We start from the raw sequence: 15,574 nt of genomic DNA on the forward strand, positions 1-15,574 counted from the left end.
AAAAACTAAACTAATAGTAATCTACTGGAAAAGAAAGGCAACGCATGGAAATTGATACATCAACCTTATCTTATCTATGTTATGCACAATAAAAATAATGGTTATAAAATTAAGAAACTCAAACCAATAAAAATAACATGAAATGAAAATCCTGAAGCATCATAGGAGACGAGGAACAACTGTCCCGTGGTGGACTTGGCCCACTGACCATTCAAAGGCTGCCACGTGGCAGATACTTATTGGAGAGAGAAAAATTGCAAGGATGCTGAATCTAAAAGCCACCGTGACGTGAGAGAAGGAGAGACTCAATATATCTCCCTTTTTATTCATATTATTTCACATTTATTCCTAATAAAAGTTGAAGAACACTATTGAGAGAATGAGAGAGAGCGAGGGTTGGATACAAGTGAGCTCAAGAAGGAAGAGAGATAGAGGACCGAATCGCATCAAGAATGACAATCACATCAAGAATGTTACGTTTGAGATGGGTAACGATGGAATAACAACATGCTACGTGAACAATCTTCCGGATGGTGTGACTAGGAATGAGGTAGAGCGGAAGTTTGCTAGGTGGGGAAAAGTTACAGATGTGTATATAGCAAGAAAAAGAAACAGGTCGGGAAGAATCTTTGGTTTTGTCAGATATGCAGGCATAAAAAATCGCATATGGTTAGAGAATCAACTCAAGGACATTTGGTTCGGAACATATAAAACTTGGGTGAACATATCCGTTTATGCGAGAAAGGAACAGTATAGCAGCAGGGAAGCTATTGTAAGACAATCAAATTCAAAGCGTAAAAGCATGGCGGATCAAAGAAGCAGAGAGTTCAAAAGCAAGCAAACAGTCCAATGGATTCAAGGCAATAGAAGGGAAGGAAAATCATATGCAGACGCAATCAGGAATTACACCGGACAACATAACAAAGATGAAGCATTCATATGGAGACAAAAGGACTCTAAGGAAGCGCAAAAGGCAGCATCACAAGTGGGTGGAGGTATATCTATAACAGTAAACGATGAAGAAATGGAGTGGGCAAAGAAAGGTTACGTGGGGGTGGTACGTAATGCAAATGTTATAGAGTCCTTACAACAGAACATGATAGAAGAAGGAATTGTCACTGTAAAAGTTATACCTTTAGGGGGAGAAAAGGTGTTTTTAAAGATAGACGAAGAAGAGAACTTCAGAGAACTTTTGGAGGATTCAAAACAGTGTTTCAACAAATGGTTCAGCTTAGTCAGACCTTGGGAACCAAGAGATGTAGGGGCTGTGAGATTCCTATGGTGTCGAATATACGGAGTTCCGGTGCATGCTTGGAGGAAAAAAGTGTTTTCAATTTTAACTTTCACTCTAGGAAGTCTTGTAAAGCTTGACAAGATTAACAAAGAGAGCTTCGACGTTAGCATAATTGAAGAGGCATGCGACTGTATAAGCTATGAAGGTGAAGCGCTAGAGTGCGAGATGAAGGATAGAAAAACACTTAGAAAGGGGGGGGGGTTTGAATAAGTGTAGCTTTAAAAACTTGACAGATAAAAATAAATTGCACAGTTATTTTTATCCTGGTTCGTTGTTAACTAAACTACTCCAGTCCACCCCCGCAGAGATGATTTACCTCAACTGAGGATTTAATCCACTAATCGCACGGATTACAATGGTTTTCCACTTAGTCAGCAACTAAGTCTTCCAGAGTCTTCTGATCACACACTGATCACTCCAGGAACAACTGCTTAGATACCCTCTAAGACTTTTCTAGAGTATACTGATCCACACGATCACTCTAGTTACAACCTGCTTAGATAACCTCTAAGACTTCCTAGAGTATTCTGATCCACACGATCACTCTAGTTCCTTACAACTTAATGTAATCAATTCTAAGAGTATTACAATTGCTTCTTAAAAGCTATAATCACAAACTGTGATATTTCTCTTAATCGTTTAAGCTTAATCTCACTAATATATTACAACAACAATGTAGTGAGCTTTGATGAAGATGAAGATTCTGAGCTTTGATTTGAACAGCGTTTCAGCAAGTTGATATGAGTTGTTTTGGTGCAGAATCGTTAGAATTGTTAACCTTGCTTCTCATCAGAACTTCATATTTATAGGCGTTGGAGAAGATGACCGTTGAGTGCATTTAATGCTTTGCGTGTTCCGTACAGCATCGCATTTAATGTTATACGCTTTTGTCAACTACCTCGAGCCTTGTTCACGCTGTGTCTACTCACGTAGCCTTTAGTAGCTTTTAACGTTCCTTTTGTCAGTCAGCGTAGCTTGCCACTTGTACTTTCTTCTGATCTGATGTTTGTGAATACAACGTTTGAATATCATCAGAGTCAAACAGCTTGGTGCAAAGCATCTTCTGATCTTCTGACCTTGAAATGCTTCTGAGCGTGATACCATCAGAACTTCAGTGCTTCTGTTCTCTTGTTCTTCTGATGCTTCCATAGACCCATGTTCTGATTCTGCTTCGACCATCTTCTGATGTCTTGCCAGACCATGTTCTGATGTTGCATGCTGAACCCTTGAGACAAAGCTTCTGAGCGCTGAATTATGCGTACTCTTTATATATTTCCTGAAAAGGAAATTGCATTGGATTAGAGTACCATATTATCTTAAGCAAAATTCATATTATTGTTATCATCAAAACTAAGATAATTGATCAGAACAATTCTTGTTCTAACAATCTCCCCCTTTTTGATGATGACAAAAACATATATAAATGATATGAATTTGCGATCAGAAAGAACAGACGGCAAAAGACAAATTACACAGCTATAGCATAAGCATATGAATATGTCTCCCCCTGAGATTAACAATCTCCCCCTGAGATAAATAATCTCCCCCTGAAATAAATACTCGAAGAACTTTAATAAAAGACTTCCCTGATTATTTCGGTAGAGACGATCACATAAGCTTCTGTCTTCAGAGAATTCATAGCTTCTGACTTCTGCTTCCATTGGACAGCTTCAGAACTAGAATTTCTTTAGATCCCTAGAACACTCACAGCTTCTGATTCCTGCTTCCATCTAGGACAGCTTCAGAACTTGAATTTCTTTAATCTTCAGAACATTCACAGCTTCTGATTTCTGCTTCCATCTAGGACAGCTTCAGAACTTGAATTTCTTTGATCTTCTGAACATTCACAGCTTCTGATTTCTGCTTCCATTTAGGACAGCTTCAGAACTTGAGTTTTCTGGATCTTTAGAACATTCACAGCTTCTGATTTCTGCTTCCCTCGGATAGCTTCAGAGCTTTGAATTTCTACCAACATCACTTCATGCTAGATTTGTATCAGAACATTGTTGAATGTACCAGAGCATTATCAGAGCATCTCTACATCCTGAAATGTTACAGAACAAAAACTAAACGACAAAAGTCAGCATGAACGAGTCAGAACATAAAATGTATATTAGAACACATGATATGTATCAGAGCCATATAGGCTAAAGTAATGTATCAGAGCAAATAGAATTTTGTCAGAACAAATAGACAGATATGGATTAAATTCTATTGTCAGTGCTTCTGATTTCTGAAGCTTGACAGCACTCAGCTTGCTTCAGTTTCCATGAGTTTATTCTTTTTACAGAATAACACTTCTTATGGTTTTGCTTCTGGTGTTTGCTTTGAAGATTTTCTTCACTTCTTTATACCTGCAAAACACTTAAACCATATAGAACTTGCAGTTCTTGTTAGTAAATGTGTGGGAGCTTTACCCAGCAACTGATAGATTAATCAAATCATTTATCATTTATCTTTCTCCCCCTTTTTGTCATAACATCAAAAAGAATATTTCAAAAGATTCAGATGAATAAAACGACAGATAAAATCACTGAAAAATAAAACAAAGAAACTTTTCATTGATAATCAAAAGATATTACATGAGAAGATGTTTAACAAGCAGATGCAACAAGGAAAGAAAACTACTAAGACCAAAACCTAAGACCCTAGCTAAGACAAAATCTGTGCCAGCATGCCATGAAGGAGTGAAACGCATCATTGACTGCTTCTTGGGCTTCCAGGCGAGGGGTCAGGGAGACTTGGTTCTGATGCAGATCTTCCACAATCTTTATCAGAGACAACATTCTCAGAAGGTGATGATGAGGAGATATCTTTGGAATGGGTTGAGGGAGAGGAAAGGTTAGATGAGGAGGAAGTTGAGTCTTGAAGGTAGAAAGATGAGGAAGAAGATGGAGATGATGGAGGGCTTTCACCAGGGGGTTGAACACACACGTCTAGAATAGTTTCCAGATAACATTGCTTCGAATGGATTCACCTTGAGAGGATCATAGGTGATTTTTATCTTTTTGGGTTTGGAAGGAGATGTTTCAACAGCTTTTCTCTTGTTGTTTTGATCATTTTCATGATTTCCTGGGCTTGATGAAGAGTTCATGATGGATTTGCAGATAATGAACAGCTAGGGTTTGATATGAATGCAAAAGGATAGGGAAGGAAAACAAGGACAAAGTGTAGTAGAGAAAATATAAGAGGGAAAGAGAAGCGTTTGAAGAGTATTTAAAAGAAAATAAAATGAAACAAATGATGGATAGCATTTAATGTTACGTGACATGAGGAGAGATAATAAAGACGAATGAGGTGACTAGCACAGTTACCTATGGTCGGCGTCCCTTCAACTGCACGCGTGCTTATCCATAAATAGTAACGACAGGTTTACCATCCCGAGATAAAACGTTACAGCTGTTTTGCTTTAAAAGAGGTTCTGAATCAACTTAGACAATGAAACGTTAGTAATAACCGAATCATAATTTCTAAAAGATTTCAATCAGAACTTCTGATTAGAGAATAATCCATTTTCATTTCAGAAGATACTTATACATAAGAACTTCTCATCTTCTCATTCTGGGCATAAATCCATACTGATGTTCTTCAGAATGAACTTAAACCTATCTTCAGCCAGGGGTTTTGTAAAGATATCAGCCCATTGGTGGTCTGTATCAACAAAGTTTAAAGATATAACACCCTTCTGAACATAGTCCCTTATGAAATGATGTTTATTCTCAATATGTTTAGCCTTTGAATGAAGAATAGGATTCTTAGATAAACATATAGCAGAAGTATTATCACAGAATATAGGAATGTTACTCTCATATATTTGATAATCTTCTAACTGACTCTTCATCCAGAGCATCTGTGTACTACAACCAGCAGCAGCAACATATTCTGCTTCTGTTGTTGATAGAGCAATAGTTGCTTGCTTCTTGCTATACCAGGAGATCAAATGACTTCCAAGAAATTGGCAACTTCCTGAAGTACTCTTTCTTTCAATTCTGTCTCCAGCATAGTCAGCATCGCAGAATCCTACTAAGTTGTATTCTTTAGATTTTCTGTAAACTAAGCCAACATTAGTAGTACCTTTCAGATACCTTAGAATTCTCTTAACAGCAGTTAAATGAGATTCTCTAGGATCTGATTGGAATCTAGCACACAAACAAACACTGAACAAAATGTCAGGTCTAGAAGCAGTCAAATATAGAAGAGATCCAATCATACCTCTGTATAACTTCTGATCTACCTTCTTACTTACCTCATCCTTACCTAGGATGCATGTTGGATGCATAGGAGTTTTGGCTTCTTTGCAGTCTAGAAGATTAAACTTCTTCAGAAGTTCCTTTACATACTTGGTTTGGTGAACATACGTTCCTTCTGATGTTTGATTTATTTGTATTCCAAGGAAATACTTGAGTTCTCCCATCATGCTCATTTCAAACTCAGCCTGCATGGATTCAGCAAACTCCTTTCCAAGTGTAGCATTAGAAGTTCCAAAAATAATATCATCTACATATATTTGACAAATTAAAATATCCCTTTTAAAGGTTTTACAAAAGAGAGTAGTGTCCACTTTTCCTCTAGTGAAACCATTATCCAGAAGGAAAGAACTTAAGCGTTCATACCAAGCTCTGGGAGCCTGTTTCAATCCATACAATGATTTCTTTAGTTTAAAAACATGATTAGGAGACAGAGAGTCTTCAAAACCAGGAGGTTGATGGACATAAACTTCTTCATCTATATAACCATTTAAGAAGGCACTCTTAACATCCATCTGATAGAGAGTGATGTTATGTTGAGTGGCAAATGAAATTAATAGACGAATAGATTCTAACCTGGCCACTGGTGCAAAGGTTTCTGTATAGTCAATCCCTTCTTGCTGACTATAACCCTGAGCCACCAGTCTGGCTTTGTTCCTTACCACTTCACCTTTCTCACTGAGCTTGTTTCTGAAGACCCATTTTGTGCCGATTATATTGAATCCATCTGGTCTAGGAACAAGATCCCAAACATCATTCCTTATAAACTGATTCAGTTCTTCTTGCATAGCAATTATCCAGTCTGGATCTTCTAGAGCATGATCAACAGAAGTTGGCTCGATCAAAGATACAAGACCTAATTGACAGTCTGCATTGTTCTTAAGCAATGCTCTTGTTCTGATTGGATCATCCTTCTTTCCAAGAATGACATCTTCTGAATGACCAAAGATGAGTCTGGATGATCTTCTGACAGATGGTTCTTCAGAAATGCTTAGATTCTCTAGAGAAGCTGATACTTGATCTTCAGATTCTTTGCTTCTGAGAAGCTATGCTTCTGATGCGTTGCTTCTTGGCTCAGCAACTTCTGATATATCAATATCCCAATCTGCAAAATTATCAAACTGCTTTGGTTTTTCAGAACCAAGCTTATCATCAAACCTGATATTGATTGATTCTTCTACAATCAATGTTTCAGTATTGTATACTCTGTAGCCTTTTGAGCGTTCAGAATATCCAAGAAGGAAACATTTTTGTGCTTTGGAATCAAACTTACCAAGATGATATTTAGTGTTCAGAATAAAGCATACATATCCAAAAGGATGGAAATATGAAATGTTGGGCTTTTTATTCTTCCACAATTCATAAGGAGTCTTATTTAGAATAGGTCTGATAGAGATTCTATTCTGAATATAGCATGCAGTGTTTATTGCTTCTGCCCAGAAATGCTTAGCCATATTGGTTTCATTGATCATGGTTCTGGCCATTTCTTGCAGAGTCCTATTCTTTCGTTCTACAACTCCATTTTGCTGTGGAGTTCTAGGACAAGAGAAATCATGGGCAATACCATTTTCTTTGAAGAATTCTTCAAAGGATCTGTTCTCAAATTCACCACCATGATCACTTCTAACCTTTATGATTTTACACTCTTTTTCAGATTGAATCTGAATGCAGAAATCAAAGAACACTGAATGAGTCTCATCCTTGTGTTTCAAGAATTTTACCCATGTCCAGCGGCTATAATCATCTACGATGACTAATCCATATTTCTTCCCTCTGACAGATGCTGTCTTGACTGGGCCAAACAGATCAATGTGCAAGAGTTCTAATGGCCTTGAGGTAGAAACAACATTCTTGGACTTGAATGCAGGTTTGGAGAACTTGCCCTTCTGACATGCTTCACAAAGAGCATCTGATTTGAATTTCAGATTAGGGAGTCCTCTGACAAGATCCAGTTTGTTAATCTGAGAAATCTTTCTCAAACTAGCATGACCTAATCTTCTGTGCCAGACCCACTGCTCTTCAGAAACAGACATAAGACAAGTCACCTTCTGACTCATAAGATCTTGCAGATCTGTCTTATAAATGTTGTTCTTCCTCTTGCCTGTAAATAGGATTGAGCCATCCTTCTGATTTACAGCTTTGCAAGACTTTTGATTAAAGATTATATCATAACCATTGTCACTCAATTGACTGATAGATAAGAGGTTATGTGTTAATCCTTCTACAAGAAGTACATTAGAAATGGAAGGAGAGTTACCAGACTTTATAGTTCCAGAGCCAATTATCTTGCCCTTCTGATCTCCTCCAAACTTGACTTCTCCTCCAGACTTAAGCACCAGGTCTTGGAACATAGACCTTCTTCCTGTCATGTGTCGTGAGCATCCAGAGTCCAGGTACCATGACATGTTGTGCTTTGTCCTTTTTGCAGTCAAGGATATCTGCAATAGGAATAATCTTATCCTTAGGTACCCACATCTTTTTGGGTCCTTTCTTGTTAGATTTTCTCAAGTTCTGATTGAACTTGGGTTTAACATTGTAAGCAATAGGAGGAACAGCATGATAATTTTTAATGTGAGTTTCATGATATTTCCTAGGTTGTGTCACATGCTTTTTGGTGTGTGTTATGTGAAAACTTTGAGCATGTGAAGTGTGCCTAATATCATGGGAGTGGCCATACTTGAACTGATCATACAATGGCTTGTATGTGAATTTCATTTCATCAACAGGTTCAAGTTTGTATGGGTTTTCACCCTCAAAACCAATGCCTACTCTTTTGTTTCCAGACACAGCATATATCATAGAAGCTAGCTGACTTCTGCCAATACTTCTAGATAAGAACTTCCTGAAACTTAAATCATATTCTTTCAGAATATGGTTTAGACTAGGAATGGATTTTTCTGAATCAGAAGGAGATCCAACATTATTGGATAATTTTAAAAGTTTTTCTTTTAATTCAGAATTCTCCAACTCAAGCTTCTTTGTTTCAAATTCAAATAGCTTTTTCAGCTTTTTGTATTTGAGACTGATCTGAGACTTGAGTTCCAGAAGTTCAGTTAGACCGGAAACTAACTCATCTCTAGTAAGTTCAGAAAATACCTCTTCAGAATCTGATTCTGATGTAGATTCTGATCCGTCATCTTCTGTCGCCATCAGCGCACAGTTAGCCTGCTCATCTTCAGAGTCTGAATCATCTTCTGACTCATCCCAGGTTGCCATAAGACCTTTCTTCTTATGAAACTTCTTCTTGGGATTTTCCTTTTGAAGTTTTGGACATTCATTCTTGAAGTGTCCAGGCTCATTGCATTCATAGCACATGACCTTCTTCTTGTCAAATCTTCTGTCATCAGAAGATTCTCCACGTTCAAATTTCTTTGAACTTCTGAAGCCTCTGAACTTCCTTTGCTTGGTCTTCCAGAGTTGATTTAGCCTTCTGGAGATCAAGGACAGTTCATCTTTGTCGCTACCGCGAAAAATGGATCAGAGTCGCCACTAATATATTTATCCCATAAGGGAAAGGAATACCAGGAAACCTAACTCATAACAAGAACAAGGTCTTTCGACCAGAGAATAGGGCACGGGAGTCGGTTACGCGAGGGGAAGGTGTTAGCACCCCTCACGCCCATCGTACTCGATGGTATCCACCTATGTTTGTTTCTATCTAAAGGGTGTATTTATGTCTAAACCTAAATGCGAATGAATGCAAAAGAAATACGGGGAAAAGAAGGAATTATTTACAAGTGTGCTCGCTTAGGCCCCGCGACCCAATGCCTACGTATCCCTTACAAGGAATCAGAGCGACCGTAGTTCGGCTCCATAGTTTCCATTTGTTTTGTGTTTTTTAGTTGAACAGAGGTTAATGTCGCAATCCACGATGCTCGACCTTTGGAGACTTATACGCCTACTTTTGGAAAGGACTTAACTTGTTCTTAAGCGCCTAACAAGGCAAAAGAAAAGCAAAAGTTTGGTTTGTGTCTTTTATTGTAATTCCACGATGACGAAGACCCTCTACAGGGCTTCGCATCGCTTCCTTACTCTGTTTTAAGTCAAAGCCTTTATTAATCATTTTGAATGTTTTCTGGTTGAGTATTTTTTAAGGGAGATTTACTTTGCGACTTAGATCACACCAAGAAAAAGAGTTTTGTTTTTGACTATTTAGAGAATGCACATCGAGGTCTACACCACAATCGATTCTCTAAATAACGGATAAGAAATACATCGAAATCTACATTCCAATCATTTCTTTTCCGTTTAGTAGAAAAGAACGTACATCGGGGCCTACACCCCAATCATTTCTTTTCTACTAGGTGAGAAAGAACGTACATCGGGGCCTACACCCCAATCATTTCTTTCTCACTATACATCAGAAAAGTCACAATGTGATCTTTGTCAGGTTTTTTTTATTAAGTATTTTAGAGTTGAAAAAGAAAAAGAAATGAAAGAGGGGCACTAACCTATTCTCTAATCTAATTGTCATTTACAAGTCTAAATCTACATCTAATGTTAACATACTAATGGGATATATTCTAAGAGGAGCATACAAGTGGTATCAACAAAATAGGCCCAAAAATATGGCTAAAAACAAGCAACAAAATCACACAACATTTATACGAAAATAATATGGAAATGGTACAAAAGAAATACAAGAAGCCATTCAAAAATTAGTACAAAATTAGTCTAAAAAATACTACTATTTTTATGAGTTTTTTGTTAATAAGGGAAATCTAATTCAAGCTTAACTATGTTAAAAAAATCTATTAATCCTAAAACTAACAATTTTATTGTTTTCTATGTCATTTTTAATACCTAAAAATCAAACAAAAATTATGATTCTAACTATTATTATTACCTAAAAATCTAATGAGAAAATTATGATATTTATGTGCTTTTTATCATCTAAAAAAAAATGTAGTAAAAACTAAGTAAAAATCTAACATCTATCAACTAAACATGTGAGTCAGAGGGTTGAAATTGAATTATGGAGTGTAATCAGCAAACAGGCGCACAGGGCCCATCTGGTTGGCCCAGAGTGATATTTTTTTGTTCATTCAGGTTTTTCTATAGCTCAAAAAAATGGTGCATGGGCCAAATAGGGGTGCAAAACGCAATAGCAGTGAAATCAGGCCCAGAAGAATTGATCCATCATGCATTCAGATTTTTTTTAATAATTTTATTAATAAAATAAAAAAATATTCAGATTTTTTTTAATAATTTTATTAATAAAATAAAAAAATGGAAAATAGAAAGAGGAATTTAGGGTTTTATCGTGTGACCTTTGAGCTTCCATCGCGATTCCTTTCTCTCACGAACCAGACGAAATGCGGCAGCGGCTTTCTTCTCTGATCGGAGCTCTAACGGCGCCACCGTGAACGCTCCGTCTCCCGTCTCGGTCCTCTCTCACGTAAACGGTGCAGCGGCGGTGTCGGAACTCCCTCTTCTCCGACGAAAGAACTTGCAGCGCCACCGCGAAGCCGCGACAACCTTCGCGTCTTTGACATCTTCGTCTCAAGCTCTCCGTCTCACACGCTCGATTCTCACTTTCTCTGACCTCAAGTATCCTTCTCAACTCAACCTAACAGCGATCCCCTCGACACGATAACACCAAGAACGCACAATAATCTGAAACTGAATTATACGGCTCACCAATCGGAGACAAGTCCGAAGATTTTTGATTATGAATGCGACGACGAGAAATCCAGAGTCCAGTTAATCTCTCACTCTGTTCTTTTCCTTCTTTTTTTCGTTTTGCGATATGAATCTTTGCACAGTAATGTTGCTGCAGTTGATGATTCGAAGGTGATGATTGAAGAGTGCAGAATCGGTTGAGAAAGATGAAAGCTGAGAAGTTGTTGAAGATGAATGACGGAGGTAGTTTGAAGATGATGATGACCGTTGTTGATAGAAGAATTGAACTGCGATTGAAGATCGTTGCAGAACCTTGAGAGTGAGAGCGATTCTTCTGGTTTGTGATCCTTTATCGATGAGTTTCTTTTCCAATTTTCTCCTTTTTTCTGTTCTGTGAATTCTTCCTCTCCTCTGATTTTCTGATTCTTTTCTGTTGATGATGATGATGATGATGAGGAAGGCGTGAGGATGAAGATGATGGTGGTTATGGTGAGAGTGAATGGTGAAGTGTGTGTGTGAAGAGTGAAAGTGGTGGAGAGTGTTATGGTATGAACGTGGGGTTGAATATGAGAAGAGAGAGTCAGTTATATTGGTGACTTTGAAGTTGGTTACAGTTAGAGGAAAGGGATTTTGAGCCTTAGGATCTAAAGTCAGTTAAGAGAGTTGGAGGGTGAGGATTGAATTAGTTGTGGAGTTAGTTTTTTCTGTTTTCTGTTATGAGGTGGTTTGAAGTTGGTTACAAGGTGGTTAGTAGAGGTTATGTGTTATGTGCTGAGCTGGAAGTTAGTTACTTCCTGTTTTTTATTTAGAACTTTGCCCATGTATGTGAACTTTATCTGATTTTCCTTATTGTGCAACTTGACTTCAATCTTTGATTTCATCTCCCTTTGATGGGCTGTCAAATAAATTAACTGGTGCTCTTTTGTTTGCAGCAGGTCTTAGAACCGTGAGCCATTAGTATCATGTTCGTTTTGATGCCATTCTGACTGCGTAACTTGCTCGGGTTTGGGTCATGAGGTAAGTTTCTTATGGTTTCGTAAACTGATGCTGCACACATAGTTAGCTCCTGTTGATTTGAATTGCTGCTGCTGTTAGTGGAGTTTAACAATGGCATGAATTAAATGTATGCTGAGCTGACATGGCCTCTTGATTGGATGAAGGTCGTATGGTTTTGCAGCACTTTCTGTTATGTGATGAACTGAACTGGACTTTTAGGACATTTAGAAATTTGCCACTGTATGTATGCATTGTTGAATGATGACTGTCTTCGCCTTGTATCATGAGTGAATTTGAGGTCTGTGTCGGCTTGGTTTTGTAGCATATCTTTGTGGATTGTATGGACTGAATATGGCAGCATGTAAGTGTGTATATATTTGTATGGTGCAGCATTGGATTTGGTTTATTTTGAACTGATGCAAGACTATGGTTCCTTTGTGATGTGTTGTAGGTTCAGCATTTCCTTGGTGGTAGTTTGTGGACCTTCGGCTCGTGAAACTGAATTGTACTCATGTGTTTGAATGCGGGTCTGTTTTGGTTATGGTAATTTTCTAGTGTATTGTGCAGGTTGCGGGAGTGAAGGAGGAGATGATGGAAATCTGAATAGAAGGACCTGAACAGAACCAATGTTTAGAATAGGATTCAAATATTATGTTTTGAGTTTTAATTTGTGGAGATGTAATGATACTGTGGCAGAATTGGAATGGTTGAAAAGTATCTTTTATTGAATTTGTAATGGATGTTGTATGGTGTAATGGTAATGAGCTTTCGTGATTTTGTGATCTTGTAAAGAATTTGAATCCTTCTCCTTCTACCATTTTTATAGCTTGAATCTTAGTCAAAACGTGACTGCGAGTCTTTAGTGTTGAAACAATACCATATCATTCATCACACCCTTGCAAATAGCTAAATTAATTAACTTAAATATGAATCTGCTTGAATTCATGAAATAAATCCCAATGAATTCGCTCCTTTCTCTTGTGTGAGAACCAAAACAAAGACTTATAATCCATGTAATCAATTGGTCCCATATCTCAAATGATAGTAAAACCAAACTTGAACCCAGTTGCAAAAGACGATGAGGACCAACTCAATAAAGCCTCTGATGATGATAGAAACCCTAATTCGTTCCAAACCCTTATCCCAAGCCCAGCTCATTGGTTAATGAGGCATGATATGTTGTATGACTTAATGGAAAGATGATGCATATGAAATGAGAAGTTTAAGCCGATTAGAAATAAATAGGTGGGCAAATTTTGGGGTGCAACAGCTGCCCCTATTTAATCGTCTTAAACCTGAAGGTGAGATTGGCGTTAGCCTTTCGAACATTCGAGGTAGAAGAAGATTAAATACTAAAGTACCAGAAAATTTGCGTTCTGAGTAACAGATGGATGTATTATTTCTTTTTTTGGATGCCTCCACTTAACAAGCTTCAGCAAGTAACTGTATGACATTCCCATAGGATTTCCTCGAAGGAAAGAAGAAGCATTGTAATGCCTATAATAGGCAGGTGAAAAAGATTAGTTTGCCAGAACACTTTTTGGGGAGTATACGACAAACGTCCACAACTCGAAGGTTAGGACACTCACGACTAAAAGTCGGAAACTCAGAATTCACAACTCAAAGATTGAAAGACTCACGACTCGAGGTCGGAAACCCCAAAACTCACAACTCAACGGTTGGAATCTCAGAACTCTCAAATCAACGGTTGGACAACAAAGGACTCACAACTCGACGGTTGGAATCTTCACGACAAAAAGTCGGAAACTCACGACTCTAGGTCGGAAAACAAAGGACTCACAACTCGATGGCTGGAATCTTCATGACGAAAAGTCAGAAACTCACGACTCGAGGTCGGAAAACAAAGGACTCACAACTCGACGGTTGGAATCTTCACGACAAAAAGTCGGAAACTCACGACTCTAGGTCGGAAAACAAGGGACTCACAACTCGATGGTTGGAATCTCATTAGATCTGAAAGGGTATGCCGATAACCACCGGACTTGAACGGGGAGGACTAAACAATATTAGACCTGACCGAAGGATGCCCATAACCACGGGACTTGAAAGGGATGCCAATAATCATTGGACTTGACTGCAAGAAGACTAGTAATGACCAGACTCTTATTGGAGATGTTATCAAACACTGTATTTGCAAGGAAACATTGACGCTTGCGAAGCATAAGAATTACATGGATCCCTCAGGCCAAAGGCGGGTGTAATTCTACAAAAGTGACAATCACTTGAATTGCCACACACAAAGTATGGTTTATCCAAATGATTGATCTCTGCAAATGGGAAATAACCAATGAAACAATGATCTTGATGAAGAAAGACTTTGTATTCAATCCACACTGGAGAGAGAAAATGAGACTTCTTCTGGGGATATATTATATTGTGCCCTTGGAGCGTACGCGAACTGGCTTATGCATTGATGCATGTTTGAATTTTCTTTAGCGTAATGCTCCATTTTCATGGAAATGCTACGCATTTTTGTAGATGCAATGTGAATGCAATGATTACTATATGCAAGGCGCCAAATAAAGGCAATAGTGTGATAGAGAAGCAAAATCATTGGGGTCCCTTCGGGGAGTATTCCATTATCTTTTTAATCGACTTTCATCTTTGACCTCGGGAGAGGTAAACACAAGGGAGAATCCCCTTAGTGTTATGAACTCTGTGGGGGTGCCAATAGACATTGGACTTTATCTTGCAAGATATACTTCTTTGTTGACTTGAAGAGTAATTTCTGACTTCTCACCATGTGCCATTGCTTGGGGAATTTTCAGCTTGAGGAGATTCCCTCAATTCACCATGTTGGGGATTAGGAATATTGATGAGGAACCCTTGTTGGGAGGATTGGGACACTCCTAGGAGAAATAAACTCCTAGGCTCATGGAATAGAACAAACTCTCAGGAGAAATAAACTCCTATACTCGGGGAGAGAATGAATTCTCAGGAGAAATAAACTCCTATGCTTGAGGAATGGAATCAACTCTCAGGAGAAATAAACTCCTATGATTGGGGAGAGAGTAACTTGCTGGGGAAAGCATTATGATACTTCTCCATTATGTGAGGGTCGAATGCACTTTTCAAGCGAATGACGATTCCTTCAATACAAACCAAAAAGATTATGCCCCAGGCTACCTGATTTACGAAGAGATCTGCCTCGAAGGGATCCTTGTGCCCCAATTACTTGAGATCATTCTGCCCCAGCATATTCAATTATTTGAAATGTTCTTTCTCTTGATCCACGGATCCTTGAAGAGGTTTTTCGAATCTCGACGTAATTGCCCCATATTGAGTGAGTTTGAGAGATTCCTCGACGTCACTACCTCGGATTGATTGAAATCAAGAGAGATTCCTCGACTTGATTGACCCAGATTAATTGGATTTGAGAGGTCACACCTCGATT

The 15,574-nt window shown here is 38.2% G+C and overlaps 1 protein-coding gene across 1 annotated transcript; it reads left to right on the plus strand.

Annotated features, from left to right (window-relative positions):
• Nucleotides 1-379: 379 nt before the first annotated feature.
• LOC131638270 (uncharacterized) lies at nt 380-12,776 on the plus strand. The gene is made up of 2 exons (XM_058908822.1): nt 380-1,439; nt 12,727-12,776. The coding sequence occupies exons 1-2, from the start codon at nt 380-382 to the stop codon at nt 12,774-12,776; spliced, it is 1,110 nt and encodes a 369-aa protein (XP_058764805.1).
• Nucleotides 12,777-15,574: the final 2,798 nt, after the last annotated feature.

This window comes from Vicia villosa, unplaced genomic scaffold (genome assembly GCF_029867415.1).
Source record: "Vicia villosa cultivar HV-30 ecotype Madison, WI unplaced genomic scaffold, Vvil1.0 ctg.002239F_1_1, whole genome shotgun sequence".
Lineage (NCBI taxonomy): Eukaryota > Viridiplantae > Streptophyta > Magnoliopsida > Fabales > Fabaceae > Vicia > Vicia villosa.